Source organism: Phoca vitulina, unplaced genomic scaffold (genome assembly GCF_004348235.1).
Source record: "Phoca vitulina isolate PV1807 unplaced genomic scaffold, GSC_HSeal_1.0 scaffold97, whole genome shotgun sequence".
Taxonomy (NCBI): domain Eukaryota; kingdom Metazoa; phylum Chordata; class Mammalia; order Carnivora; family Phocidae; genus Phoca; species Phoca vitulina.
This window is the reverse complement of record NW_022589800.1, coordinates 916,951-942,050: the sequence shown is the minus strand read 5'-3', so window position 1 is coordinate 942,050 and position 25,100 is coordinate 916,951. Positions and strand designations below refer to the sequence as shown.

At 59.6% G+C, this 25,100-nt stretch overlaps 3 protein-coding genes across 3 annotated transcripts in view; all 3 read left to right on the top strand.

Moving 5' to 3' along the window:
• LOC116627422 (sodium/potassium-transporting ATPase subunit alpha-4) overlaps positions 1-4,793 on the top strand; it is a 28,802-nt gene extending 24,009 nt beyond the window's left edge. The window contains exons 19-22 of the mRNA XM_032397175.1: positions 885-1,015; positions 1,110-1,211; positions 4,418-4,509; positions 4,765-4,793. Of these exons, the coding sequence (XP_032253066.1) occupies positions 885-1,015; positions 1,110-1,211; positions 4,418-4,509; positions 4,765-4,793 (354 nt within the window). The remainder of the gene's footprint in view (positions 1-884; positions 1,016-1,109; positions 1,212-4,417; positions 4,510-4,764) is intronic.
• Positions 4,794-8,489: 3,696 nt separating this feature from the next.
• Positions 8,490-16,376, top strand: CASQ1 (calsequestrin 1). Its single transcript, XM_032397285.1, has 11 exons — positions 8,490-8,810; positions 10,451-10,535; positions 11,342-11,442; positions 11,658-11,769; positions 12,104-12,177; positions 12,518-12,648; positions 13,509-13,554; positions 13,969-14,023; positions 14,245-14,345; positions 15,139-15,213; positions 16,236-16,376. The coding sequence occupies exons 1-11, from the start codon at positions 8,550-8,552 to the stop codon at positions 16,374-16,376; spliced, it is 1,182 nt and encodes a 393-aa protein (XP_032253176.1). The 5' UTR covers positions 8,490-8,549.
• A 3,230-nt stretch (positions 16,377-19,606) lies between these two features.
• PEA15 (proliferation and apoptosis adaptor protein 15) overlaps positions 19,607-25,100 on the top strand; it is a 9,233-nt gene continuing 3,739 nt past the window's right edge. Inside the window, exon 1 of the mRNA XM_032397164.1 lies at positions 19,607-19,732. The gene's annotated coding sequence lies outside the window, so the exon portion shown is untranslated. The remainder of the gene's footprint in view (positions 19,733-25,100) is intronic.

The following is a 25,100-nucleotide window of genomic DNA, read 5'->3' as shown; positions in this document are numbered from 1 at the left end:
TGCCAGCGACCACAGAGCACTGGGGTGCTGGTGGCTGGCCATAGGCCGACGGCGACGGCAGTGGCGGGAGCGACCTAACATCACAAATGGGCCCGTGGGACTCACTCCCCGCGCAGCATGGGGCCCATCAACTTCCAGCCTTTGTGTTCCAATCACTTAAGGCGTTATTTTCCCTCCAAGTGCCACAGCCCATGAGGCTCGATACATCTTGTCGTCAGTCCTCCACATTCTCAAATTCTTTATTCAATCTACCAGTTAGAACCATGATGTTTTCATCATTGAAACATGGCCTTTTTTCTCCCATCTAAGGGAGATGCGTCTCTTCTCTATTCCCAAAGTCCTCTCTGACCTCTCTCGGGACCTCCTATGACGCTGGCTGGCCAGCCTACTTATCTTCCCCACTAGACTTAGGTTCCTTATGTGGAAACTATGGATGCAAGGAAGACCCAATGGGTGCATGAGCGCTCCTCTCCTGTGCCGCCCCCTCGGGCCTTCTCTTCTCCACGGTGGATGCCCTCCGGCCCGCCCTCCCCTTCGGAGCTCTTTCCTCTGACTCTGCTCTCCGAGTCTGCCTTCCCCCTCACACCACCCTTCTTGTTCACCTGCTGAATACTTCGGAGCCACCCCCTGAACTAAGCATGGGAGGGCGGCGCCAAGGTCAATGAGACAGGTGCTTACCTTTGAGTTGCTCTCGGTGGGTCAGGGAAGCATGTCAACCACTCACAACCCAACACGGGAAGTGCTGAGACGAGATGGTGGGAAGTGTGGGGGCCTAAGACCTAACTCGGCCTTGGGGTCCAGGAAGGCGGGAGAAGGAAGAAGCCTATGAGGTAGATCCAGATCCCTTCTGACACGGTCCGTCTCCACTCTGCCCGCCCCCGCAGACCTACGAGCAGCGGAAGGTGCTGGAGTTCACCTGCCACACGGCCTTCTTTGCCAGCATTGTGGTCGTGCAGTGGGCCGACCTCATCATCTGCAAGACCCGGCGCAACTCAGTCTTCCAGCAGGGCATGAAGTGAGCGCCCCCCTACCCCGCTCCCCCTCACACCCAGGCTCCCCTACCTCTCTCCCTCCCTTTCTCCAGCACACCCTTCAACATTTCTTCCCAGAAACAAGATCCTAATATTTGGGATCATGGAGGAGACCTTCCTGGCTGCTTTTCTGTCCTACACTCCAGGCATGGACATGGCCCTGCAGATGTACCCACTCAAGTGAGTAACGGAAGGGACGCAGGCTGGGGGGTCTCCAGCACGGGGAGAGCCTGGGAGGGGAAGCCGCGTGTCTGAACAGGGAAGCCACGAGCTGGGGGCTGCCTGGATGGACAGAGCTACCCTTGGTGATACGAGGAGAACCATCTGCGTTCCCACAAACATATCTTATTTAGGGAGGGACTGGGGCCTGTGCCAAGTGATGGCACCCCGCGAGACATGCAAATTTAGCAGACTTAACCGCACTCAACACAGGAGCATCTTTTTTACGGTGATGTGCGGCGTAGCTGTTCAAAGATACAAATTGCTTGGAGCAGAAGAAAACATAAAAATAGCCTAATCTACGCATGGCTAATTCTGTTGTACTTAGGCAAACATGTTCAAGGTGCATATGTGAGTGGGTGTGCAGGAATCCTTACTGTCTGGTATCTTGTTCTGTTCAAAACAGGCCCATGTTTTTGTTTTTTGGTTTGTATTGTTTTTTACATTAGTATATCCTTGTTGTGAAAAAATTTACAAGGAGGGGCTCCCGGGTGGCTCACTCTGGTGAACGTCTGACTCTTGGTTTCAGCTCAGCTCGTGATCTCAGGGTCTTGAGATCAAGTCCCTTGGGGCTCTGCGCTCAGTGGCCAGTCTGCTTCCCCTCTCTGTCCCTCTACCCGTCCCCCAACCCGTTTGCATGAGGACAAGTGCTCTCTCTAAAATAAATAAAGAAATCTTAAAAAAAAAGAAAAGAAAATTTTACAGGGAGTAAAGCAAAACCACCACGCCACCCCCTCATCGCCCCACCTGCAGAGGCCGCCTATTAATGACCCAGCGTGTGCGCTCCCAGCTCGTCCGCTATGAATTCACACACCTCGCTCACCTTTCTGTCCCTTGCAGTGTTTTACACAATGCTTTGTATACTGTAGGCGCCCCATTAATGTTTAAACAGACACTGGCGCTGCCCTTAGAGACCAGGCCCAGGTTCGCCTTTCAACTCTGCTGCGTATTATTCCGGACAGTGTGTAAGCAGGACCTGCGGTCTCCCTCATACCACCGGGCGGACCGGTGTGAGAACTACATGCAGAGTGTGTACAGTGCGCCCGGCACGGTTGCGTGGGTCACGGCGGGAGCTTTGGTCACAGTGGCTTGATCCCGTTGCTATCGATGTCGGCATACGAGTCACAGTCGACGCGGGGGACCATTAGCTGTGCTCCCAAACATTCTGCATGTCCTACCCCGACCGTAACACACATCACCTAACACTGTACTTCAGTTGTTTTTCTCCCTTCGTCTCCCTGGCCACCTGAGCTCCTCGAGATCAAAGGCCATCATGTCATCAGTTTTAGTCCCTCACGACCCACACGGACACGGAGTGACACACGGTGGTTGCCGTGCGTGAGTCTGTGCTGTGTGCATGGATGGCAATGTGTGTGTGTGCGTGGGGGGGGACCACGGCCGAGGCCCACGCTGGCCAATATGGCAGCCGCCGTCTGACGTAGGAAGGACGTTAGGGTTCAAAGCCGGCAGCCAAGAAGGAATTCTTGAGATGTCTTTGGTGCCAAAAGGTAGTTTTATTAAAGCACAGGGACAGGACCTATGGGCAGAAAGAACTGCACTGGGGCTGATTATATACTTTCCTTTTTTTTTTTAAGATTTTATTTATTTATTTGACACAGAGAGAGAGAGATGGTGAGAGAGAGAGAAAGAGCACAAGCACGGGTGAGAGGCAGAGGGAGGGGGAGAAGCAGGCTCCCGCTGAGCAAGGAGCCCGATGTGGGGCTCGATCCCAGGACCCTGGGACCATGACCTGAGCCGAAGGCAGACGCTTAACTGACTGAGCCACCCAGGCGCCCCTGATTATATACTTTCAAGTTGGGAGGGGGTTAGGGAGGCATCAACAGTCTCTAAGGAATTTTGGAAGCAAGGTTCCCAGGACCCTGAGGGGGCTAGCTATTGTTAGGAAAAGGTCATTTATTACCGTCTAATAAAACCTTAGTCATGAGACCCTTCAGATGTGTATCGCTGGGTCATATCCTTGGAGGATGACTGCCAACATGGATCTTGAGGGGTAGAGATAAAGGAAGTTTCCAAAGGAATTTCTATATGTTAAAGTAGACTTACAGGGTCCTGGGAGTCGGGCTAAGACCGTCTTTTGCCCTTAGCAAAGTAACATCGAGGCAGCTGAATCCCTAGAGGAAGGTCACTCTGCCTGTTTCGAGGACTTGTCAGTGGGCTGAAGGCAGTATGGAAATTTAATTTTTCTTTTGCCTTCGTTTCCCACATCACCCTCTTTCGGCTACTGAGCTCTTGAAATATGGCTAGTGAGACTGAGAAACTGAATTTGAAATTTTATCTAGTTAATGTAGAGTTACAAATTCAAGCAGTGTCAGATATTATTCTGCTAAATACAACTTTCCTGTTTGGGTTGGACTACATTTTCTTGACCCTTTGAAAATAGTGTCTGATGTGTGATGCGCCGTCAGCGTGAAGTCCTCCCTGGATCTCAAAGACTTAGGGTAAAAAGAAGAATGTAAAATATCTCCTTAATAATGTTTACATTGGTTCCGTGTTGAAATGATGATACTTTGGATATATTGGGTTAAATAAAAACCTATTATTAGAATTAACTGCCCCCGTTTCTTTTTACTTATTTTAATGCAGTTCCTGGAAAACAGTAGGCCTCACGAGTGGCTCTCAGTGTGTTGTTCTGGGACGGCACCGGTCTAGGCCACCTCCCTGTCACCCAAGGGAACAAACGTGCTTGTGATTTGACTCCTCCCCAGAGTCTCTCTCCCTGGCCTCTAATGACAGAAGAGGTTCCGGAAGAGAAACGTTCCCCATGTTTGCAACATGGACAAGTATATCCATTCCTCGGTGAAATATCCCCACAGGTGTCATCTCAGGTAGACCCATCCTGCTCAGAGCACCTCCCCTTTGGGGGTGCAAGGCCCAGAAGACCTGAAAGGCAACAGGGGTCTCCCTGAGCGCCTGCAGAAGCAGGGACACCGCGTGCTTTTATCACGTTCTGTTATCACTGGCTTCTTCTGTTTCTGTCTCCTCCCTCCCTCACTCGGCTCTGACCTCCCCAGAGCTTGGGCTCAACCCCGCACGCGATGACGAGACGCTGGGTTCTGCGCTGTTCTCTGCACCTGCCCTCCTCTGGCCCCTCTGGCCCCTCTGGCCCCTCTGGCCCCGCCCCGCTGACCAGCGCTTGCCCCCCACAGGCTGTCCTGGTGGTTCTGCGCCACTCCCTACAGCGTTCTTATCTTTATCTATGATGAAGTCCGAAAACTCATCATCCGACGTCATCCTGGCGGTGAGGCTCCCCACGCCCTGCTCTGAGGGGTCCCCAGCCTCCTAACTGGCTCTCCCCTCCTGCCTGTTCCCAGGGGCTGGGTCTGTCTCTCCCCACCCCACAGCCTGCATGTGCTGCCAGAAAGGTCCTGACTCCTGGCCTCCGCCATCCTGCTCCTTCCAGTCCTCGGGGCCCTGAGTTCTACCGCCGGCCTCCTACCTTGTCCTCACTCCCCTCCACCTTCCCCAGTTCACTCAGGTCTCCTCTCATCCACAGGCTGGCTGGAGAGAGAGACCTACTACTGAACTCAGCAGAAGAAGAGCTTCCCCTGCCGGGGGCATCCCAGGGCTGGGGGCGGGGGGGGGGGGGGGAGTTGGGGTTATGAGCTTGGCGCATCTGAAAGAAAATGAGTCGGGGCAGAGATGCTGGGATGAATTACCTGGGATGAAGAGACAGGCAATCCTGGGGCTGGACTGAGGGCATGGGGGGGGTGGGTGGAGGGCAAGCACAGGCTGTGTCCGGCTGGGGCCCAGTGGGAGAGGCGCTGTCCTGTTGAATCAGTAGCCAGTCTAGAGAATAAATGTTTGCAATAGCCCTCACCTGGCTGGATGTGTCCGTCTGGTTTCTGAAAAGAGGGGATTACTGTAATGGTGTCTCCACGGGAGCCGGGCAGGGTGGTCTTTCAGGGACCGAGTCGAGGCTGGGAGGGGGTCAAAATCAAGCATCCCTGCCCCTTGAGGGCTAACCCCCGACTTAAAGTCCGAAGACCCGAGGGAAAGCAAGGACAGGACAGGTGGAGCAGGATCAGAGGCACAGGAGAGGTGAGGGAGAAGCGGTAGAGGAGGCCACAGCACCCCTGTCCAGACTGGCACATGGACTCATCATGGAACTTCAGTGCTAGAAAAGACCTTAGTTCATCCACGAAGAACCCAAGGTCCAGACAGGACCTGGGAAGCGTCCCAGGGTGAGTGGCAAACTCAGGGCCGGCCACCGCCTTCCTCTGGGGACTGGAAGCTGGTCCTTGCCTCCACACCCTGCCCTCGGGCATCTTGACCCTGTCCCATCATTCGGGATCCCATAGCCTTGACTTTAGGTGAAGCACCCTGCCCTTTTGCACCCAGGCTCTGCCCAAGATGACAGACATTCCCCAAGGTCCGGGGTGCGGAGCCTGAGAAGCTGGGCCCGGGCTCCCTGCTGCGTCTCAGGTGGAGGACTCGGAGGTGCCCTGGGCCCTCGCCCCTCCCGGCCACCATCACACGTGGCTCCTCCTTCCCATTCGGCCCTGCGCGGGCTGTTGCTCTGTGAGCTGGTCCACTTTGCCCTGGAGGGCAGGGCATGGTCACACCCTGCGGGGGCTGAGCCCAAAGCATGCAGAGCAGAGAGAAATGCTGAGGAAGCCTGTTGGAAATCACAGACGGTCATCAAAACCAAAGCGTGTGTGTTAAGGGACCGCACAGCGTGCCCCGCGGTGGGATGAGCGCCCTGTGCACACCGTCCAGCAACTCACACAAGTAGCCTCTAAGCACCCAGCCTGTTTCGCCGATGAGGACGCCAAGGTCTGTCTGACTCCAACACTTATGCCCTTAACCACTTATGGCCCAGTCCCGCAATGAGGGCTGCGCCGAAAACACCCAACTATGAAACTGCAAAAGTGAAACCGGAACAATAGGGTCGTGAGCAGGGGGAGGTCCGCGGATGGCTCTGGAGGATGAGAGGCAGTGGGTTCTGTAAGGTGTAGCCAGCCACTCGGCCCTGCATCAGGCTCCTCCTAAGGTCCCTTCCACCCGCTGCCCTCCCTCCTCCAACAGCAGGTCCCCTAGGGACAGGGCTATATCGGTCTGGGGTCCTTCCCCCGCTGCTGACACGGCTGAACCAGGCCTGGAAGATGGAGGGGCCAGGGCGTGGGGACTGAGTGGGGACGGGAAGCGCCGAGGGGCCAGCTCCTCGGGTTTCAGTAGCAGGAGCTTCGGGTGTCTGGTGGGTTAAAAATACAGAGGCCCCAACTCAGAGTCATTTGATACCCGCTACTGAGGCCTATTAAGTCCAAGGGCCCGAAGGCAGGGGTCCAGAGGGAAGGGACGGAACAGAAAGTAGGAGGCAAAGCAGCAGGGAGAGTGGGGTGGGAAGCAGGAGGGTGCAGCTGCTGGGATGGACTGGGTGGGACTGGGGGGCCCAGGTCACCATTTAGCCCCATCTCACACCCTTGGGGGTGCCGAGGGGCAGGTCCAATGTTCCGGAGTTTCCCCCTCCCCCGGAGTGCAGCAGAAGTTGGAAATCCACGCCCTCCCTCCTGCGGGCCTTCCGTCTGGCCGTGGCCGTGGGGCTGTGGGCCGCTCAGTGGCTCTCCTGGGAGCCCGGGAGATGTGTTCCGAGGCCCCTTTAGCTCCAGCCGGCCCTGCTCAGGTTAGCTCTGGCCTCTCTTGCTCCAGGGACAGCTGTCTCTCTTAGACCCCCTCCTGCCACGTTCTTGAGATTTTCCGTGGCCTTCCTTGCTTGGCGGTGCAAGGCCCCCCCACAGGAGGGGGAAAAGTTATCCCTCTAACACAATTTCATGCCCCTGCCTGGGTGCAAAATAAACCCTGTCTCTCCAAAATCAGAGACAGCTCAGAGTGCGGATGGAGCGCTTTGATCTAACCTCTCCCATGGGCTCCCCTGTGCCTCAGTTTACCTGCGCCTGGTAAGAACGCTGGAGGGCCATGAGGACGGTCCTCCCTTCCTAGGTACCCTGAGCTGAACTCATCCACAGCCCTCACCCCAGGACGGGGCCCAGGAAGTTAGAGCCCCTCCCCCGCACTCCACCTGGGCTCTCAAGTGCGCAGAACCAATCAACATCCTCAGCTCTGGTGCGGGGCCCACCTCTTCAGGTTTTCCCTGAGTTAACTTCTCCCCTGGCCTTTATACCTGATCCTTTTGGTCAGAATGCACTGCGGCAACTCTCCTTCCTTACAGTCATCCAGCCTGGGGGACCCTCCCTCCCCACTGTGCCCTAGAGAACTGAGTCCCCTCTGATCCGAGTACCGAGCACAAGCAGGAGGCAGAAGCTGCAGGACTTGCCCCTTCCCGTGGAGAGAAACCCCAAATCACATTTCTGCAGCGTGGATGTGGGCCAGCGCTTCTTGCCCCACGCCCCGTCCTTCCCCTGCGTCCCGACTTAGGGTGTTGAGTGAAGCACAGGAAAGTGGCTGGGGCTGAGCCAGGTCACCCGTCCTGGCTGAGGCTCCATCTTTTATTCTGAGAATGACATCATCCTTGGTCCTTGTTCTTGAAAGGGAAGTGCAGGGGGTCTCTTCCTGCAGCCCGGGTGCTTTTTACCACCTTCTCCTCCGCTGGATGGAGGAAACAGGCCACATCCAGAGGACAGTCCCAGGTTTTAGGCATTTGTGCCCCCTTTGTCCTGTCGTAGGAATTGAATCTCTGACCCAGAATACCTCCTCTCCACCACCATTTCCCTGGGTCTGAGTACCCTTGCCCTCCCTGGACTCTCCCTAATGACCCCATGCCTCCCCTCCCCCAGCCCAGCTCATTTACCTCCGACTCATCTGGTCTTATTTTTAGCTCAGGCTTTTTCCTTTCTTAATATGGCGATGAGCTTTCCGGGCCAGCGTGGGGACTGTGCTGAGGAGCCCTGGCCGCCGTCGGGGAAGGCGGCGGGGGAGGGGCTCCCGGAGCCAGGGGGCGAGCGGGAGGAGGAGGGAGGGTCTCGGCCCTCTGGAGCTGTCCTGGCCTCAGAAGGTTATCCTCTCTCCTGCCAACCCCAGACACATATTTAGATGGAGCCAGGTGGGGGCCCCGCGGTGCCAATTTCAGGGACAGCTCCGGTTCCCTCCCCACCCCCTGCTCCTATCCCTCCTCCTGACCCTTTCACTCTTGGCTCTGTCGGCAGTTTGTCCGGGACCCAGCAGTGTCCTCTGTCCACTGCTCCGGGCCATTCCCCACCCCACCCCCCTGTGAGCCCCTCACTCAGGGTTCAGGACCCAGGGCCCCGCCCGACCCCAGCTACCCTCAGGGACCTGAGAGCCAAGCCTGACCCCGTTCCCTGCACCGCACGCACCGCCGACAGGATGGGGGCCAGCGCGGGGCCCGGGCTGCGGCCGGCACTGTTCTTCCTGCTGGTGCTAGGGACACCCAGGTTGGGGGTGCAGGGGGAGGACGGGCTGGAATTCCCTCAGTATGACGGTGTGGACCGTGTGGTCAATGTCAACGCCAAGAACTACAAGCATGTGTTCAAGAAGTATGAGGTGCTGGCACTGCTCTACCACGAGCCCCCCGAGGATGACAAGGCCTCACAAAGACAGTTTGAGATGGAAGAGCTGATCCTGGAGGTGAGTCTGGGGTCCACCGGCCCACAGAGCACAGCGGCCTCTCCCGGCCACCCCTAGCCCACAGCCGCATGCAGACTTGGAGGGGGACTCGGGGCCTTGCGGCGTGCGGCCTCAGCCCCACGGGAAGGTGACTTGGGACCCCAAAGTCCCACCACGGGTAGGCACGTTTAGGAGGGAGGGGCTGCAGGGAGACCCCTCTTCCATGGCCGGGACTGAGGTGTCCTTGGAAGAGGAGCACAAAAAGGAGAAGGGCTGTACTTCGGTCAGAGGAGGGGGCTGGACCTGCACGACGCCCCCCATCTACTCTCCTGGCCAGAACATGCCCCCTCTCTCCACACACAGCAGGCCTGCACCCCAAGTTGAACCAAAGGGTATGCATTTTAAAGGCTACCGACATCTTATTTGCATGGTATGTTTCTCCCACCGAAGGTTTAACAGAGACCACCGTGGCGGCCTCCAGCCTCAGTCCCTCTCTCCCTAATTCTCCATCTGCCCCTATTGGGTCAGGCCAGATGCCCTGATTGGAAAATTCTTGCAATTGGAGGAGGCCTCAGAATGCCTTCCCCAGCTTCTCTCTGTGGGAAGGTTCTCCTCGCCCCCAAGCCGACTTACAACAAGAGAAAGGCCCTGTGTTTGGGGGTGACTGGGAGATGCGGTCCCACACGCTCTCTAGCCGGACACGTTCATGTTCCGGCCCAAGCTTGTGCAGCCCGTTCTCCAGCCCGGCAGGACAGCGAGGCCCCAGCCTGCCTGCAGGAAGGACCAGAGGCTCTCGTTTCTGTGGGCCCCTGTGGCTGCTGGAACCTGCCATCTGATTAATGCACTGAGTATTTTTATCCTGAGTGCTCAGCATCTCGGTCCATCCACCTGCCAACAGCCTCCCCGTCCTCCTGAGAATCCGGGCGCCTGTGTGTGTTAGGCGGGCTGAGGCTGCAAGCCCGCGGCAGAGGGCACCAGGGCGGAGTCCAGCCGGGAGGCTGAAGGGGGCAGGGACCTGCAGGAGTGACTGTCCACAGCCTGAGAAAGGAAGGGCTGGGGGACACAGGGGAAGTCTGGCCTCGGTGAGGAGAGCCCCGCCTGGGTCTCCTCTCGTGCCTGCTGGAGTCTCTGTCTCTGAAGGTGATAAGTGGTGGCCCCAGTGACCTCTACCCTCAGCTCTCTGGCTTCTGCCACTCCTCGGTGACATGACCAGGCCCCCCACACACACACCCTCCTGCCCTCCAAAATGCTCCCCAGTAGGGGTCACTCAGAAGAACCCCAGGGACTTCTAATGCCACCCCACACTGAGCATGGCCTTTAATGACGATGGCGAGCAGGGCTCAGCCCCGAAGCAGAAAGGGCCTCAGTCACTCTGAAGCCAGACCCCCCAGCACCCCTCGGGAACCGGGAAGTATCCCGCGCTGGCCTTCAGAGCAACATCAGAAGCACGTTGTGCACGAGTAATACGTGTCCAGGGGCTGAAACCAAACTACAGCCCAAAAGGGTGGGCTTGCAGGGAAATGGAGCTACCTGGAGCCTAGCGCGGTGCCAAGGGCAACTCTTATCTTCCCCACATCCCAAAGGACCCCCCCGGGAAGCGTGAGATGGGCACGGGGTGACTAAAAATCCCAGAGCTGATTTTAACCTTATGCTCCCTCCAGTTAGCGGCCCAAGTCCTCGAAGACAAGGGTGTTGGCTTCGGGCTGGTGGACTCTGAGAAGGACGCAGCTGTAGCCAAGAAACTAGGTAAGGGAGGGGTGGGGACGGGGCGCGTAGTAGTGTGGGCCTGGGGAGGCCCAGGTGTGGGGGCTTCTGGGATGGGGGAGGCCCAGGCCAGGATTTGGAGGGTGGCCCTTCTACAGGCCAGGGGCCCCACCGGGCCTAATCTGGCAGCGGGGAGAAAAGGCTGACCTGGGGACGGGTATGGCAGGGGTTCCGGCATCTCCTTCACGCCTCAGAGAGACCCAGCCTCCAATCCTAGAAAGAGGTGGGGGTGGCCCTCTTCATACTTACGTACAAACCAGGGCCAGGCGCTGGAGGAACGGGGCAGTCAGGGAACACCGGCAGGGCAGAGCCTGGGGGAGCTGGGGGGGCCGGGGTCACGGCACCAGCCACCAGGGAGCACCACAGGCCTGAACCGGACTCCGGATGTGGCTGGGGAGGGCGGTCACTAATGAAGTCATCTGGCCAGTAATAGCAGCAGGTTACAGGGCTGGACCGGGAGTGAGCGGCTGGAGTCCTCGGAGCAGGGAAAGGAGGATCTGTCTCTCGTTATGGCGAGCAGAGAAAGGGAGACATCTTGCTAGAGTCTATGTCTCCCTATGTCCCCCCGACACCCCCGCTGAGCCCGCCTTCTCCTGGAGAGCCCCGGGGCCCGGCGGGCTGCCTGGGCTAGACCCACAGGCGCAGCGCCCAGGGCTGTAGGGGCCTGAAGGGAGGTGGGCGGGGTAGGGGCGAAGGAGAGGTGAGGGCGTGGGGTCCAGGGGCACTGGGATGGGCCCTGGACCTGTGGGCAGCCTGGCCTCCGGGCTCACCTCCGGCTCGCTCCCTAGGCCTCACGGAAGAGGACAGCATCTACGTGTTCAAGGGAGATGAAGTCATTGAGTATGACGGCGAGCTTTCTGCGGACACCCTGGTGGAGTTTCTACTGGATGTGAGGATTCTCCTGGACCTAATGGCCTTGCTTTAAGACTTCACACCCATCCCCAACCAAGTCCAGCCTTGCACGCGCGCGCACACACACACACACACACACACACACACGTGCACACAGGCAACAGACAGCCCCTCCCGCTCCTCCTCCCAGCCCTGCCGCCCTCATCCCTCCCCCTGCTCCTTCGAGTGAGGCGAGAACACACTCTCCTCCAGGTCCTAGAGGACCCTGTGGAATTGATTGAAGGCGAACGCGAACTGCAGGCATTTGAGAACATCGAGGATGAGATCAAACTCATTGGCTACTTCAAGAGCAAAGATTCAGAGCGTGGGTAACCCCCAGATGCCCCTGTCCCTCCTTGGACCCCGTTTTACCCGTCTCCCTAACCCCCACTCCACCCACTGTCTCTGTATCTCTACAACCGACCCCCTGGCATGGTCAACTCGCTCTCTGCTCTGCCCTCCCTGCACTTGGGGCTCCCAGACGGGGACCCCCAGCACCCTAACTTCCTCCACTAAAGTTTTGCTGCTCTCAGAGGACTAGGGGGTGGGTCTCAGAAGGAACCCCTCTGGCCAAAGGAGACTCGGGGAGAGACAGAGAGGCCATGGCTCCCCGGCAGACCCTGGCTCTCCCAGAGACTGACTCCGCATTACTCCCTCAGATTACAAGGCCTTCGAGGATGCGGCAGAGGAGTTTCACCCCTACATCCCCTTCTTCGCCACCTTCGACAGCAAGGTTCTCCTCCCTGTGGCCCTTTGGGGTCCCCCTAGCTCCCTGCAGCTGCCCTCCAGACCTCTCTCCCAGAATTGATGGGGGACCTGGTCCCTTGCCTCACACGACACCCCCCACCCCACCTCAGGCCTCTCTCTCTTGCCCCAAAGATTTTAGATCCTTTAACCCACCCCTCTCAGGTTCAACCAAAGCCCAGAGACGTCAAGGCACTTGTCCACTGTCACAGGGGCAGTGACAAGGGCCCAGGTTGTCTGACTTCCTTCCTAAGACCTCCTCGCGGTGATACGGCCTCTCCCCATGACCCGCATCCCCCGCTCCCCTCCCCCTGCCCCCTCCCCCAAAGGTGGCAAAGAAGCTGACCCTGAAGCTGAATGAGATCGATTTCTATGAGGCCTTCATGGAAGAGCCTGTGACCATCCCAGACAAGCCCAACAGTGAAGAGGAGATTGTCAGCTTCGTGGAGGAGCACAGGAGGTGGGCAGCGGGGGCAAGCCTGAGCCGGGGGGCGCCTCCTCGGGCCAGAACGCCCATGCGCCCCATGCTCGAGAGGGGCCGGGGGATCCCAGCCCGCCAGGAAGCTGGTCTGGCTGGCAGGTGAAGGCCCTTCTGGGTACGACTGCTCACTCGCACACAGACCAGGTTCTGCCGGGTGCTTCCATCTCTTACTGTTTTTAATCCTCTCAACAAGCTCAAGTACTGAGGTCCCACCAGTAGGAAGTGTCAGAACGAGATCCTGACCGGCATTTTTGGTTGAGGAGAGAGCTACCCGTGTTTGGCGGGAGGGGGGGCGGGCGGAGAAGCAGGGATGCTGCTAACCTCCTACAGGGCACACAGGATGGCCCCCCACAACCGAGAATTCTCCAGCCAGAGGTGGAGAGACCCTGCCCGCACTCACACACGATTCTCCTCCTCCGTGGCACTCCACAGCTGGGAGCGTCCCCTGGTGTCCGTGGAGACGCCACCAACCTCGCCCTCTCCCGCTAGATCATGGCCCCCTTTGTCGGGGAGGGCCAGTCGGCTTCGCTCAACAATGGCCCTACACGGCGCCTCGCCCAGCGCCTAGAACTTCTCAGACTCAGCTTTACTGAATGAAGGAGGGGATGCCCAGATATCGCGTTCCTACCTTTCTCCCAAAGACTCTCTTCCAGGCCACGGGCCCACCCGCTGCCCTCCCACCTGCTTTAACCAGGCGGTGACCTGGGCCTGGAGCCCAGAGCTTAGACTTTGCCAGATGGCTTTTCTCTGGCCTACAAGCTGTCTGTGCCCTAGGCTTGACCCAGAGCTCTCTGGGGGTGCATCCTTCTCGCCCGCTGAGTCCTGACTGTCTCTTCTAGGTCCACCCTGAGGAAGCTGAAGCCTGAGAGTATGTATGAGACGTGGGTGAGTGTCCCCCCACCCCCGGACAGGGCCGGGTCCCCGGGGCGGGGCGTGGGTGGCTGAGACGCAAGTCCTGGAAACTTCCCGCCCTGCTGCGCTCCGTGCCTGGCTCGTAGGAAAGACCATGCACCAGCCAAGTTTGGAGGCTGTAGCTCTGAAGAACGTGCCAGGAATTAGGGGACACACAGACACGGACACAGATGACAGGGAGGGAGATCTGGGGCTACAGAGTTTGCTAGAGGAGGTGCAGGGTCCCTGGAGGGGAAACCGAGCCATCCGTGTCACCTGGGAAAGGGCTGCCGCCACAAGAACGTACCTGATCCGGAAGCTGGAGTTCCACGAAATTCCGGGAAGATGTAGGGTGTGTGTGGCTCCCTAACTTCAGGAAGCACAGCTAAGCCCCGCTGCCCCCAACAGGAGGACGACATGGACGGAATTCACATCGTGGCCTTCGCGGAGGAAGCTGACCCTGGTGAGGGAGGGATGCAGGTTTGGGTGGGGGGTGCCGGTGACGGGGAGACAGGGGTGCTTGTGAGAGTGCAGGCTTCAGTGGGAGGCGTTCCTAGGAGTGCAGTGACCCAGGGCTGAGACACCAGCAACGGTGGGAGGTGGGGAGCGCCCAGGACTCCTGCTGCGGCTGCGTCCCTTTCTTCCCCGTCCCACCTGACACTTCTTACTCGTGTTCCCTCCAAGATGGCTTCGAGTTCTTGGAGACGCTCAAGGCCGTGGCCCAAGATAACACGGAAAACCCTGATCTCAGTATCATCTGGATCGACCCTGACGACTTCCCCCTGGTGAGAGGCAGGGCTCTCCAAAGGCAGGGCCTGACGCGGTGGCCCTTTCTGAGAGGAGCTTCTTTCAGAGTTCCTGCCCCAACTCCCGGCCCGAGGACCTTGGGAGGTTACGTCTGGTGTTCAAGGGCCCCGTGGGCACGGAGGGCACCCTGAGAAGGGGGCACAGGATGGGAAGTAAATCGCATGGAACACAACACACACAATGCCCAGAGCAGAGACGCAGCAGGGAGTTCGTGTTCCCAGGGCTGACTCCGTCTACAAAAAAACAGAGGGGGGGGGGGTGGGCAGGTGGGCACATGAGCCCTGCAGGTGGGTCTACGCAATCACAGACTGAGAGCACGGAGAGTCCATGCCTCAGGGGACAGCTTCGTTCCCAGCCGTATCCCCAACACCTCACACTCGTTGTTGAAAGAGCAACGGAATGAGGAGATACGTGAGGAACACTGACAATGACCAGGGACGACCACCTTAGTTTACAGGTGCAGAAGCTGAGGGTCACTGAGAAGTGACCTGCCCAAAGTCACAGGTCGCGCAGTAGCGGAGCTAGGATCAGAACACGGGTTCCTACCCAGTTTTCCTGGGGAAAGAAGGGCGAGTGTCTTCAGCTGACCCTCCCAATACTTTCCTTCTGGAATTTTTACCTGCAACTGCTTACCTCTACCCCTTCCCTTCAGGCCCCCATCGTGGGTTCACAGTGACCTTCCTCTGCCCCTGGGCTGACCCTCTCCACTCCCCCTCCTGGACGCACGCGTTCCTAGACGCTGTTACGTTACCGTGCGTGGTCTCTCTGCAGCTGGTGCCATACTGGGAGAAGACGTTTGACATCGACCTGACAGCCCCGCAAATAGGAGTGGTCAACGTTACCGATGTGAGTTTCCTTCCCGCACGCCCCGCTGGCCCCAGCTCTGCTTCCCAGCCCCACCAGCTCTCCCTGCTCGGCGGCCCGCCCCCCCGCCCCCCACCCCAGGGTCAGACGCGCCCAGTCTCAGGGCTGGGCAGAGGGAGAGGCTCGGCCCGGAGCACACACACCGCAGCTGGCTCCTCATCCCTCAAGGCCCGGTCCGCATCCTCTCCAGATCTCCCATGTGGAGTCAGGCCCCCTCCTCGGCGCCCCCAGAGCCCATTTGGCGTTGCGAACGGGACTTCAGCTCGGCTAGCTCTGCGTCGTGCTTGCCTCTCTGGCAGACTCAGCTCTTTGAGGGCAGAAATCGCACTCACACACGGCAGGTGCTTCGGCCACGTCTGTGGCGGTGAAGGGAATAAGCCACAGTCTTTGCGTTCATACCGTTCTCAGTGCGGCTGGGGACGCAGGTATTCTGTTAACGACACGGCCAGATCTTATAAACTCGATCATAAAGAGACCCATAAAATGCTAGGAAGCCACAGAAATCAAAGCAACTTCTGCCGAAGAGAATCAGAGAGAAGGGTTTCAAGGGAGTGGCACTGAAAGTGGGGACCGCACGGCCTGGAGGAGTCGGGACGCGCGCAGTTGATGACGAGTCGTTTCCAGACCGCTGGTAAAGTTAGTGCGGAAGGTCAAAAGTAGGAAAATGAGTATCAGGTTCTGGAAGAGGCAAGTCGTTTTTTATGCTTGCGAGACTCGAGGCTTCTGCGGTCAGTGCTGGAAAAGCAGGTTACGAGAAGCTGAAGGGCGGCTGGCTTGACTCTCTGGCCACCGGCGGTTTCCCATCAAAGGCCAACCCAGCCATCCCTGTTCCCCCGTCACGGCTCCCACCTAGACCCTCCCCTGGACAGCGTCCCTGGCCCATGACAGGTGAAGGGAAGGGAAGGAGGACAGAGGGAAGGACAGAGGGAGCCCCGCGAGCGGGAGGACAGGTCTGAAGACCTGAGTCGGGCTAAGCTCTGGTCCCCGTGTGTGCTTCACCCCAGGCGGACAGTGTGTGGATGGAGATGGACGACGAGGAGGACCTGCCTTCCGCAGAGGAGCTGGAGGACTGGCTGGAGGATGTGCTGGAGGGCGAGATCAACACGGAGGACGATGATGAGGAAGAGGATGAGGACGATGACTAGTCACTGTGGCCGCCGCCTCCCAGCCCGCCCGCTCTCCACGTGCTCCCTCCCGTCCCCCGTCCCTCCCTGGGCTCCTCCGGGGACACTGGGTCATCCTCCACCATAGGGAGGCCATATGCTGAGTGCTGAGACCCACTCGTCCCCACACGCCAGCCCAGCCGCCTCAGCCGGCTGTGTCCTGTCCCTCGGCGGCCCTGTTCCTACGATTTGTTTCCTCCACTGCCCGTGGTTCTTTTCTCCTCTGTTCCCTCTACCTGCACACACAATTCCCCACACTCTCAAATCCTACATCCTTCTGGCGGCCCCGATCCCTGGCCAGGAGGAAGGGTGGGCCCTGTGTCTGGGGTGCTCTCTCTCTCTCTCTCTCTCTCTCGGCAATCTCTTGTTAATGTATTTGGGTCAAATATCGAGAGGCCTCAATAAAGGATCTGGGGCAGCATGAGCAAGTGTCTGCTGCCGAGGTCTCACCCCCCATGGCAGCGGGGGAGGCGGCCCGAGGATGGGGGCTGGGGGGCCTTGTTAGGGCGCCGTGATGGGGGGGCTCCCTCCAGGCAGTTACCCCAGAGAAGAGTGAACTATTTATCTGCTGCCAGTCCATAAGCTCTCCCCGCACACGTGCTGTTTGTCGGGCCCCACTGGTAGGTTCTGGGAGAACCGGGAGTGCTGATTAGCCTCACTGGGAAGTCAAGACAAGCAACTAAACAATTGAAGCCGAACACAAAGCAATACGTAATTAAGTGATTATGTGCTGCTTGATAGCACCCTCCCTGCAGCTGTTCTTTGAACCATCAGGACTGAACCCAAACATCACTTTCTTGGTGAGGCCTTCCCGGAGGTGGCCCGCGGCGGTTCCCTCCTCTGGGGTCACGCTGCACATCCCCCCCCCCCCCCCCGCCTCCAATCCAGTACTTCCCGGCTACCCCCACCTGTGGCTACACGTCCATCTTCCCCAAGGGACTGCAGGCCCCTTGAAGGCAGGAGCCCGGGCTCCTCCTCTGTGCCCCCAGGGCCTGGCGCGCAAAACATGGCCCCTAACAAATGTCTGTTAACAGAAGGAACAAACGAACAGAAAGCGTCAGGAGAGAGAGGCCACGTGAGCTCTGGTGGCTTCAAGAAGCGAGCACTTTCTAGGCCTTCAATGAAGAACGGGGTCTGACGGGCCACAGGAGACGGGGAGGGATGTTTCAGTCAGTGGAGAGCCTCGAAAGCACAGGTGGAATGTGGGTGTCATACTGGGGGTGCTGAAGAGAGGAGAGGGACAAGAAGAGACCCTCGAGTGGCGGCCATGAGGATGGAGGGGCATCACAGGGTGTAGAGGAGTTTGAATTTAATCCTGGAGCTGGGAGGAAGGGCAGTGATGAGCGGGACGGGCAGAGGGCGGGGAGGATGGAGACAGCAGGTGTATGTGGGGGGGGAGGGGCGACTCTCACTGTCAGAGCCCATCAGAAGTTGGGACAGCCTGAGCGGTGGCCTTGGGATGGAGAGAAGACACAGAGTTTTGTATACCAGCGCCCCCACCCTGAGCCCGGACCTGGGCTGCCCAGGTTCCTGGCAGGAAGGGCCTGCACTCTCCCCAGCACAGCCCAGGCCGGTGTTCGGGCCAGGGTGTCGGACGTCGTCGTGTGGGGAAGCCAAGGAACTGACCGCACCCGGAACTCAGAGGGGACGGTTGTCATGGGTCAGGTATGAAGGTGCCGCTGAGAGAGAAGGGGACTGCTAGGTGCAGAAGGAGGCCTGAGGTGACACACGTCACCCTCCAGAGACAAACCAAGGAAGTGCTCCTGGAGGAGGCAGAAGAGCGTGGACCATACTTGGTCTGATACGTGGGGTGGGCCCTGGGCTCACACAGTGCTAACGGGGGTGGGGGTGGGGGGTGGGCGGAGCTGACAGTCTAGCATGGGTCAGCGGAAGGCCCCAGACTAAACAGTCGCCCCTACGTTTCCAGCGCCCACCCAAGCCGGTCCTTAGACACTTAGGATTTCCAAGTCTCCGGAGAACCCTGTCGGGTGGGCATCAGCATCCCCATCTCAGCCGCAGGGCCCCTGAGAGTCAGAGGCTTCGACCTGCCCGAGAAAGGGGCGGAGCCGCGTGAAGCCCCTGCACCCGCGGCGGGAAGACAGGAGCCTGTCACCGTACAGAAGTCATTCCGTTTCTCTGAGTCTCGCAGATGGGCCGGTGACATGGCTTTTGGTCCCACGACACAGAGCAAACGAGACAGACATATGGCAGAGGATGAGGTGGTCTTGCTCTCAGAGGGGGTCACAGGAGAGGTTGCTGAAGAGAAGGGGAAGCGGCAGGAGTCTGAGCCTCTTTGAGCGCAGTGTAGACCAAGAAAGCAGGGGCTCACCTGAGGCTTCGTGACGGGGAGTCTGCCCGGCCAGCACTGAGGGGAGGCCAGGGCCTTCCTGGCGTGCCACCGGATGCGGCTCGGACCTCTTCCCAGGGCCCGACTCTGCCACAGGGGAGGCAAGGGCCCTCAGGCGGGAGCCGGGGTGCAGACAGACGCTTCCCCACTTCTTCCTTCCCTCTTTCAGTCTGGCTGAGAATCTGGGAGAGGAAAGTCCCTGGGGTGGAGAGGAAGTGAGAGCTGCCATGCCAGGCCTGGGCAGAGAGGCAGAGCGAGGAGACAGCTAAGTGCGGCTTTGCAAGACGTCTATATTTGCATGCTGAGCTCACTTCTGCTCTCTTCCTCCCCAGAAAATAAAATTACATCATGGTGGGGGGAAGGCAGGAGGGCGGTATATTTGGGAGAGGTGAGAGGAACCCAACGGGCCATCACCCCGGGGAGAGAGAGGAGAGCGGATCCGGGCTCCAGGTCAAGGCAAGGAGGCCCCACGTGGCTTCCCGCCGGCATCCCTACGTCCACCCCGCCCTCCAGTGGGGATGAGTCCGAGCGGTCCTCCGGCCCTTCGCTACCGGTCCCCTGACCCAGAAGGGGAGGAAAGAGGTTTTTCCCAACACAAGTCAGCCAGCTAAGAGGATCAGAGGCCCAAGGCCCTCCAAAGGCCTAAACCCTCACTCCCCGGTGCTCCCCAGGGTCCCAGCTGCGGTGGTCACCGAAAGGTGGCCAGCACAGGAGCGGGGTCCCGCAGCCCGGGGGTGGCGGGGGGAGACTCCGGCAGCGGCCCTCGGCAGCCCACCCGCGAGCCTTCCAGAACCCCCGCCCCCCGCCCCGCCCCCGGCGCTGACGTCACCGGCCGGCCGGGCGGGGCGCGCGCGGGGCTCGGGCTCGGGCTCGGCGGGCGGAAGCGGCGGCGGCGGCGGCAGGAGCGGCGGGAGCCGAGGAGGAGGCTCCGGACGCTGCCCCAGGAACCGGGACGCCGGAGAGCCGCACCCTGAGCGCTCAGCCCGAGGCGGTGAGAGGCGTGCCGGGGGGTGGGGGGCGGGCAGGCTCGGGGCCGGGCCGCGGCGGGGCGGCGAGCCGGGGCCGGAGGGGGCGTCCGCCGGCCGGGGTGCGTGTGGCCCGGCCCGGGGTCTCGGCGGGAGCCCGCTTCCCGCGCGGCCGGCTCGGCCAGGCTCCCCTCCCCTCCCCCGCCCCGCCGCGGCCCGCGGGCCAGGGCGGGGATCGGCGGGCGCGGGCCGGGGGCCGGGGCGGGGGGTGGCCGGGAGCTGGGCGTGGAGAGGAGCCGACGTAAAAGCCCCGATTAATTGCATACACTCCATGTCGGAACTGACAGGGACACACACACCTACAAGAGACACGCCAGCACACACGGTGACACACACCCATGTGACTCTTACACACATCGCTTCGCACACAGCAAATCACAACCGTCCCCGCACTACACATCCCCCTCCCCCCACTGCCTCCATGTGCCTCCTGGAGGCACATCTGTCCGCAGGACAGCTGAGCGGCGGCCCTGTCCCCGCCGCCACCCTGACTGTCTGGGCAGATTCTCCCAGCCCCGGACTTCTGGCTGCCCGTCTCTCAAACAGGAGAGCCGGGAGGAAATCCTGCTCTCACTCCAGGACGGGGAGACAGGACCCGGAGTGACGGAGCCTGCCCGCTGCTCTGAAGCTGGCGGAGTGGGGAGGGTCAGGGCTGCTGGGGGCCTCTCTCGCTGGGTCCACTGAGAGCCTCGGGTGCTGGGAGTGGCTGGTTTCTGCGGCCCAGAGTGGCCAAGGGACGGAGGAGGGGGTGGTAGAAAAGGAGAGGGAGAAAAAGAATGAGTATGAGTCAGCCAAGGATGGAGCCCAAGTCGGAGAGAGAGAGAATGAGGGGAATGTGTGCGAGGGACAGGGACAGAGTCGGGAACGGGAGGGGAGGAAGCGACACGGAGATGGTCAGAGGAGTGGGAAGAGGGCTGGGGGCTGGGCTGCACTGGCTCGGAGAGCGGCCGGCGGGGGTGAAAGCGCGATGGGGTGAGACCGCGGGGAGTTCGGGAAACATGCTGAATCCGTGGGTTTTGTTTCTCGATGAGTCTGGCCCCCAGGCTGTCAGAGCGATTAGCTTTAATTGCTCTTCCCTTTGTGGCTAAGCACTCCATTGGGGAAATTGCCAGAGATGCCCGAGGCTGCCCGATGCCCCGGTTGCCTACTTGCTCACTTTCCTGACACCTGTGCCCGTCCTGCGTGCACGTAGCGTCATGCATGAAGAGGGCCACAGAGTCCCGTCCTGCCAGGCCATACCTTCATACAGACCCTCACGCCCACCAACCAACTCAGGCCCCTCCCCACCAAAGTGATGATCCCTTTACAGCAGGGAAGCTCACTCCTTCCTAATCTCACAGTGGCCCTCGGTGTTCACATGGGGACACTGAATCACAGGCCCCAGAAGCCGTTGGCATTCAGGGCTGCCACCAAGTGAGATAGGATGAAAGCCCACGGACGGAAAAGGAGGAAGAGAGGAAGAGAGAGACTGGAGGGAGGGGGTGGATGAGGGGGAGAGATGGGAAGGAAATAAACAGGAGGAGGAGAGGCCCCACCAGCTGAGTGGTGAGCCCACTCGCCAGCAGGCAGCCCTCCCTCTCTGCCCTGCCTGACCCAGTGCCAGGATCTCCCGACGCCCCCACCTTGGGTCCATCTTTCTCCTCTTAGACCAAGCGCTGAAGGCTCAGCACCGTCTCTGTGCCCAGGGCCAACCCATCCTGCTTCTTGGACTGAGCTGAACATTTTGAGGCCCAGGTATCCTGCCTCCCCTCATTACCAGGCTGGCTGAGTCTTAGAGCCTCCTTCCTTTGTTACAGAATAAAGACACTCCCTGCCCCCCACCCAAAGCTGAATGGAAGCTGAGAGAAGAAGTCAGCTGAGTGTGACATTAAGGGAATAATTAGGGACAAACTAGAGGACTGCTTGAACTTGGGGCCCCGGTAGAATTTAAAATGGGCACCCTGTGTTCTCCCCACCCACTCCTCTGCCTCTCCTTGATCACCGCCCCACCCCGGAACCCAGGCAGCATGACCCCTCCTGCCCGTGCTGGGGCTTCCAGGTGCGCGCACCTGCCGTGGGCTGGGCCTCCCCTCAGCCGCAGGTAGCCGCAAGCAGAGGGGAGGGGTGCGTGGAGGGGCAGTGGCTCCTAATCCTCAGGGGAGAGGGGATGGTCAGGACGCACAGCAGGTCTGTGGTGCTCCCTCCTCCTGCACAGGTGGTTGTCCCGTTCGGGCTAGGCTCGGGCTAGGCCTCTCGGAGGGCCCCGGGGCCTGTTCCTTCCTCCCCCAGTGCCCATGGACCACCCACCTGTCTTGCTCCCAGCTCCTACCCCCAAAGACCAGCCTGTGAGATCCTGACCTGCCCTCTTCCCCAGCATCCTCAGCTGGTTCCACCTTTGTCAGGGCCCCACCTGGGGCCAGCTAGGAAGGAAGGAAGGAAGGAAGGTGTGAGGAAGCAGTGAGCAGAGCACAGAATGATCCGGGAGGGAAGGGGACTGACTTCCTGGCAGCCTCAGCTCCGGTCCCGGTTCCTGCCCTGGTATCCTGTCCCAAGAATGGCCTCCGCCCAGGCTGCCTGGTGTGTTCCCTGGGCAGCCTCGCACCGCTCCAGAGATCAGGAAGACTTTTCTGGGCTACGAGGGGAGGAGACTTCTTCATGGGCCCGAAGGAATTCTGAATCTCCGGGAGGAAAGGGACAGGGAGGGTGAAGGAGCCAAGCTCCACCATAACCACACCACCCCAGGGACGATGATTGATCGGTGAGACTCAAGAGCCACCGCGTAAGGAGATTCCACTTCCTTGTACCCCCAAAATGCCCCAAGGGACTGGCCTTGCCCCTGCAGCCACACCCAGGCCTGGGGGGCGGGATCCCTCCGGGGAGGGAGCAGCCAGGCTGCCTTGCCCCCGCTTCCTCAGGGGGCCCTACTCCACCGCTTCTGTCCCTTCTTACTCACTCGCTCCCCACACCCCTCCCATCCAGTGGTGTCATTGTCCTGACCGGTGGGGGGGGGTGGCACCCAGAACTGAGGTTGCCATGGTAACCGCAGAGTCCCGGGCCCTCCCCCCAGGATCTCATTTGCAGCCTCCTTCCCTTTCCCAGCCCCAGCCCTCCCTCCGTTCTGCAGGGTCTCCTCACCCTTCCCCTTTTCTCTGGATGTGAGCCTGTGATTACAGACCTTCCACATGCTTTCACTGCTTCACACACACACACACACACACACACACACACGGAGCACGTACTCGCACCACCACACGTCCAGTGCTGGCACGTACACATCCATGCCCAGAACATGCACACGCCCGCACAGATGCCCACCACTGCCTCTTCCCCGTACCTGTGCCCACACCCAGGACGCAGCATCCACGCGCCCAGCGCTGGCGACATTCCCACCCCCGGTCCTCTTGGGGGCCTCCTTGCGTGGGCCTCATGCTCTCAGAAAGCTCCTACCCACCGCCCCCCAGCCTTTGTGGGTGGCTCACTCACACAGATTAATCCCCCCACCCCCCCAAGTCTGTGTTTTAGATTCAGAGCCCTAAACCTTAACTCCTTCCAGGAGATACACACACACACACACACTTTCCTTCCCCAGGATCTAGTTACAATCTCTTCTTCCACGTGAAAACAGGACAGGATGACTCTAAATGCTGTCCCATTTTCCAGCTGAGGGCTTGGTCCCAGGTCTCCTCCCGGGGGCAGGGTCTTCTTGGGGGCACCCTGCTACCCCTTCCTTTTAAGCTCTCCCCACCCCCCCATTAATTCCTCCTGCCTGGACCCCCTCCCTGTCACTCCCCCTTTCCTGCCCCGGGATTATCAGTGGGGTGGGGGCTGGGCTCTAGAGCCTGCTGCCGTGACCTAGATTTCAAGGCATTGACGGTTCCCGGTGCTGACAGTCCGAGAGCATTGTTCCTGGCCGAGGCTGGCAGGGCCACCGCTGGGCCCTTCTGTCTGCTTGCACCTGGGTGTGCAAGTGAGCGTGCCTGGGAGTGCCTGCTTCTTGTGGGGGTCCTGCTGGCCCTGCTGCCTGGCCCATTGTGTGTGTCACAGTGCCTGCCACCAAGGGAGGCTTGTTTGTTCTGGCCCAAATAGGGGGCTGGGAATGGGGACTTCTGGGTCCATGCCTCCCTTACGATGCCATGCCTCTCTGCCTCAGTTTCTCTGCATCTAGACCAGATGCCCCCTGCTCTCTGCTGCATTCCCAGCCCACTGTTGGGGTGATTTGTGGGCAGTCTCAGCCAAGTACAAGGTCATCTAGCTCCTTGCCCCGGCCCTTGGTCTAGCCACAGTTTATGATATAATGTACTTTTTAAAATGCTTTACTTTTCTGATTATAAAAAAAATATTTCTTCATTGTGCGGGGGGGAGCCCCTTTTAAACTTACTACTAGAGCTTTACATTTTATCTCATCCAGAAAGTTCATTCTAAGGTTTGACCTTCCTTCTTCCTTAGACACACTTTCTACCTAGTGAGTGCAAGGAGGGCCTTGAATGTTCTCTCCCTTCCCACCCGAAGATCTCCACGAGAGAGGGACGGGCTGAAGGCCTGTGAGGCCCAGCCTTACCCAGCCCCCCGTGAGAGGCCGTCCTGAAGGTAGTGCCAGCCAGACGGTGACGGTGACGCAAGCAGGAGCGGCAGCCCCTCTCCTGCCACTCTCCCAGAGCTGCATCTAAACCCCTTCCCCTGCCACCCAGCCAGCCTGGGAACTGGGCAGGGGGCCAGAGCTGGCCGCTTGGTATTCTTGGGCGCGGGGGCTGTGGGCGCAGCACAAAGGCTAGGAGAGGGGGCTGCGTGGAGGCCCGGCGGCAATCAAGGGAGAAACCAGGCTCCGCAGAGGTGGGGGGGGGGCTCACTGCCTCCCCTCCCCGCCCACCGGAGCCCTAAGGCCTGAATACACGGAGGGGCCAGGGGACCATTAGACCAAGCACCCAGGCATTTTTCCAAAATGAGTCATTAGTGAGGTGGTGGGGAGTTGGGAGTGAGGGTCCCCTTTGCTTCTGGGGAAGAATGGAAGCTAGAACACACGAGCTCCAACCTTCCAACCCCCTCCGGCCCCTTCTTCTGAGCTGCTCACTGTCACAGCCAGGCAGCCTCTGCCTGATGCTTGTTTTGGAGTGTTTTTCTTTCTTTCTTTCTTTTTTTTCTGACAGGGGGAGGGGTTGCAGGTGGGTGGGGCGATTCTGGGGGGCCTTGGAGGCAACGGGTGAGAGAGTCTGGAGCAGGTTGCTATGGTAACCGCCTCCTCAGTCAGGGGAGCTGTTGCCAGGGTTACTGTTGGGGAGGGGGGTGAGGAGAAAAAGATGGGGGTAAGGAGGTGTGACTTGTCACTCTAGGCTGTAGCCTGGCCCCTAGCTTCTGCGT

Coding starts and splice junctions, on each gene's coding strand:
- CASQ1 (XM_032397285.1), top strand. CDS start 8,550: ATGGGGGCCAGCGCGGGGCCCGGGCTGCGGCCGGCACTGTTCTTCCTG. Junction 8,811..10,450: donor TGGAAGAGCTGATCCTGGAG/GTGAGTCTGGGG, acceptor TGCTCCCTCCAG/TTAGCGGCCCAAGTCCTCGA. Junction 14,346..15,138: donor ACCCTGACGACTTCCCCCTG/GTGAGAGGCAGG, acceptor GTCTCTCTGCAG/CTGGTGCCATACTGGGAGAA.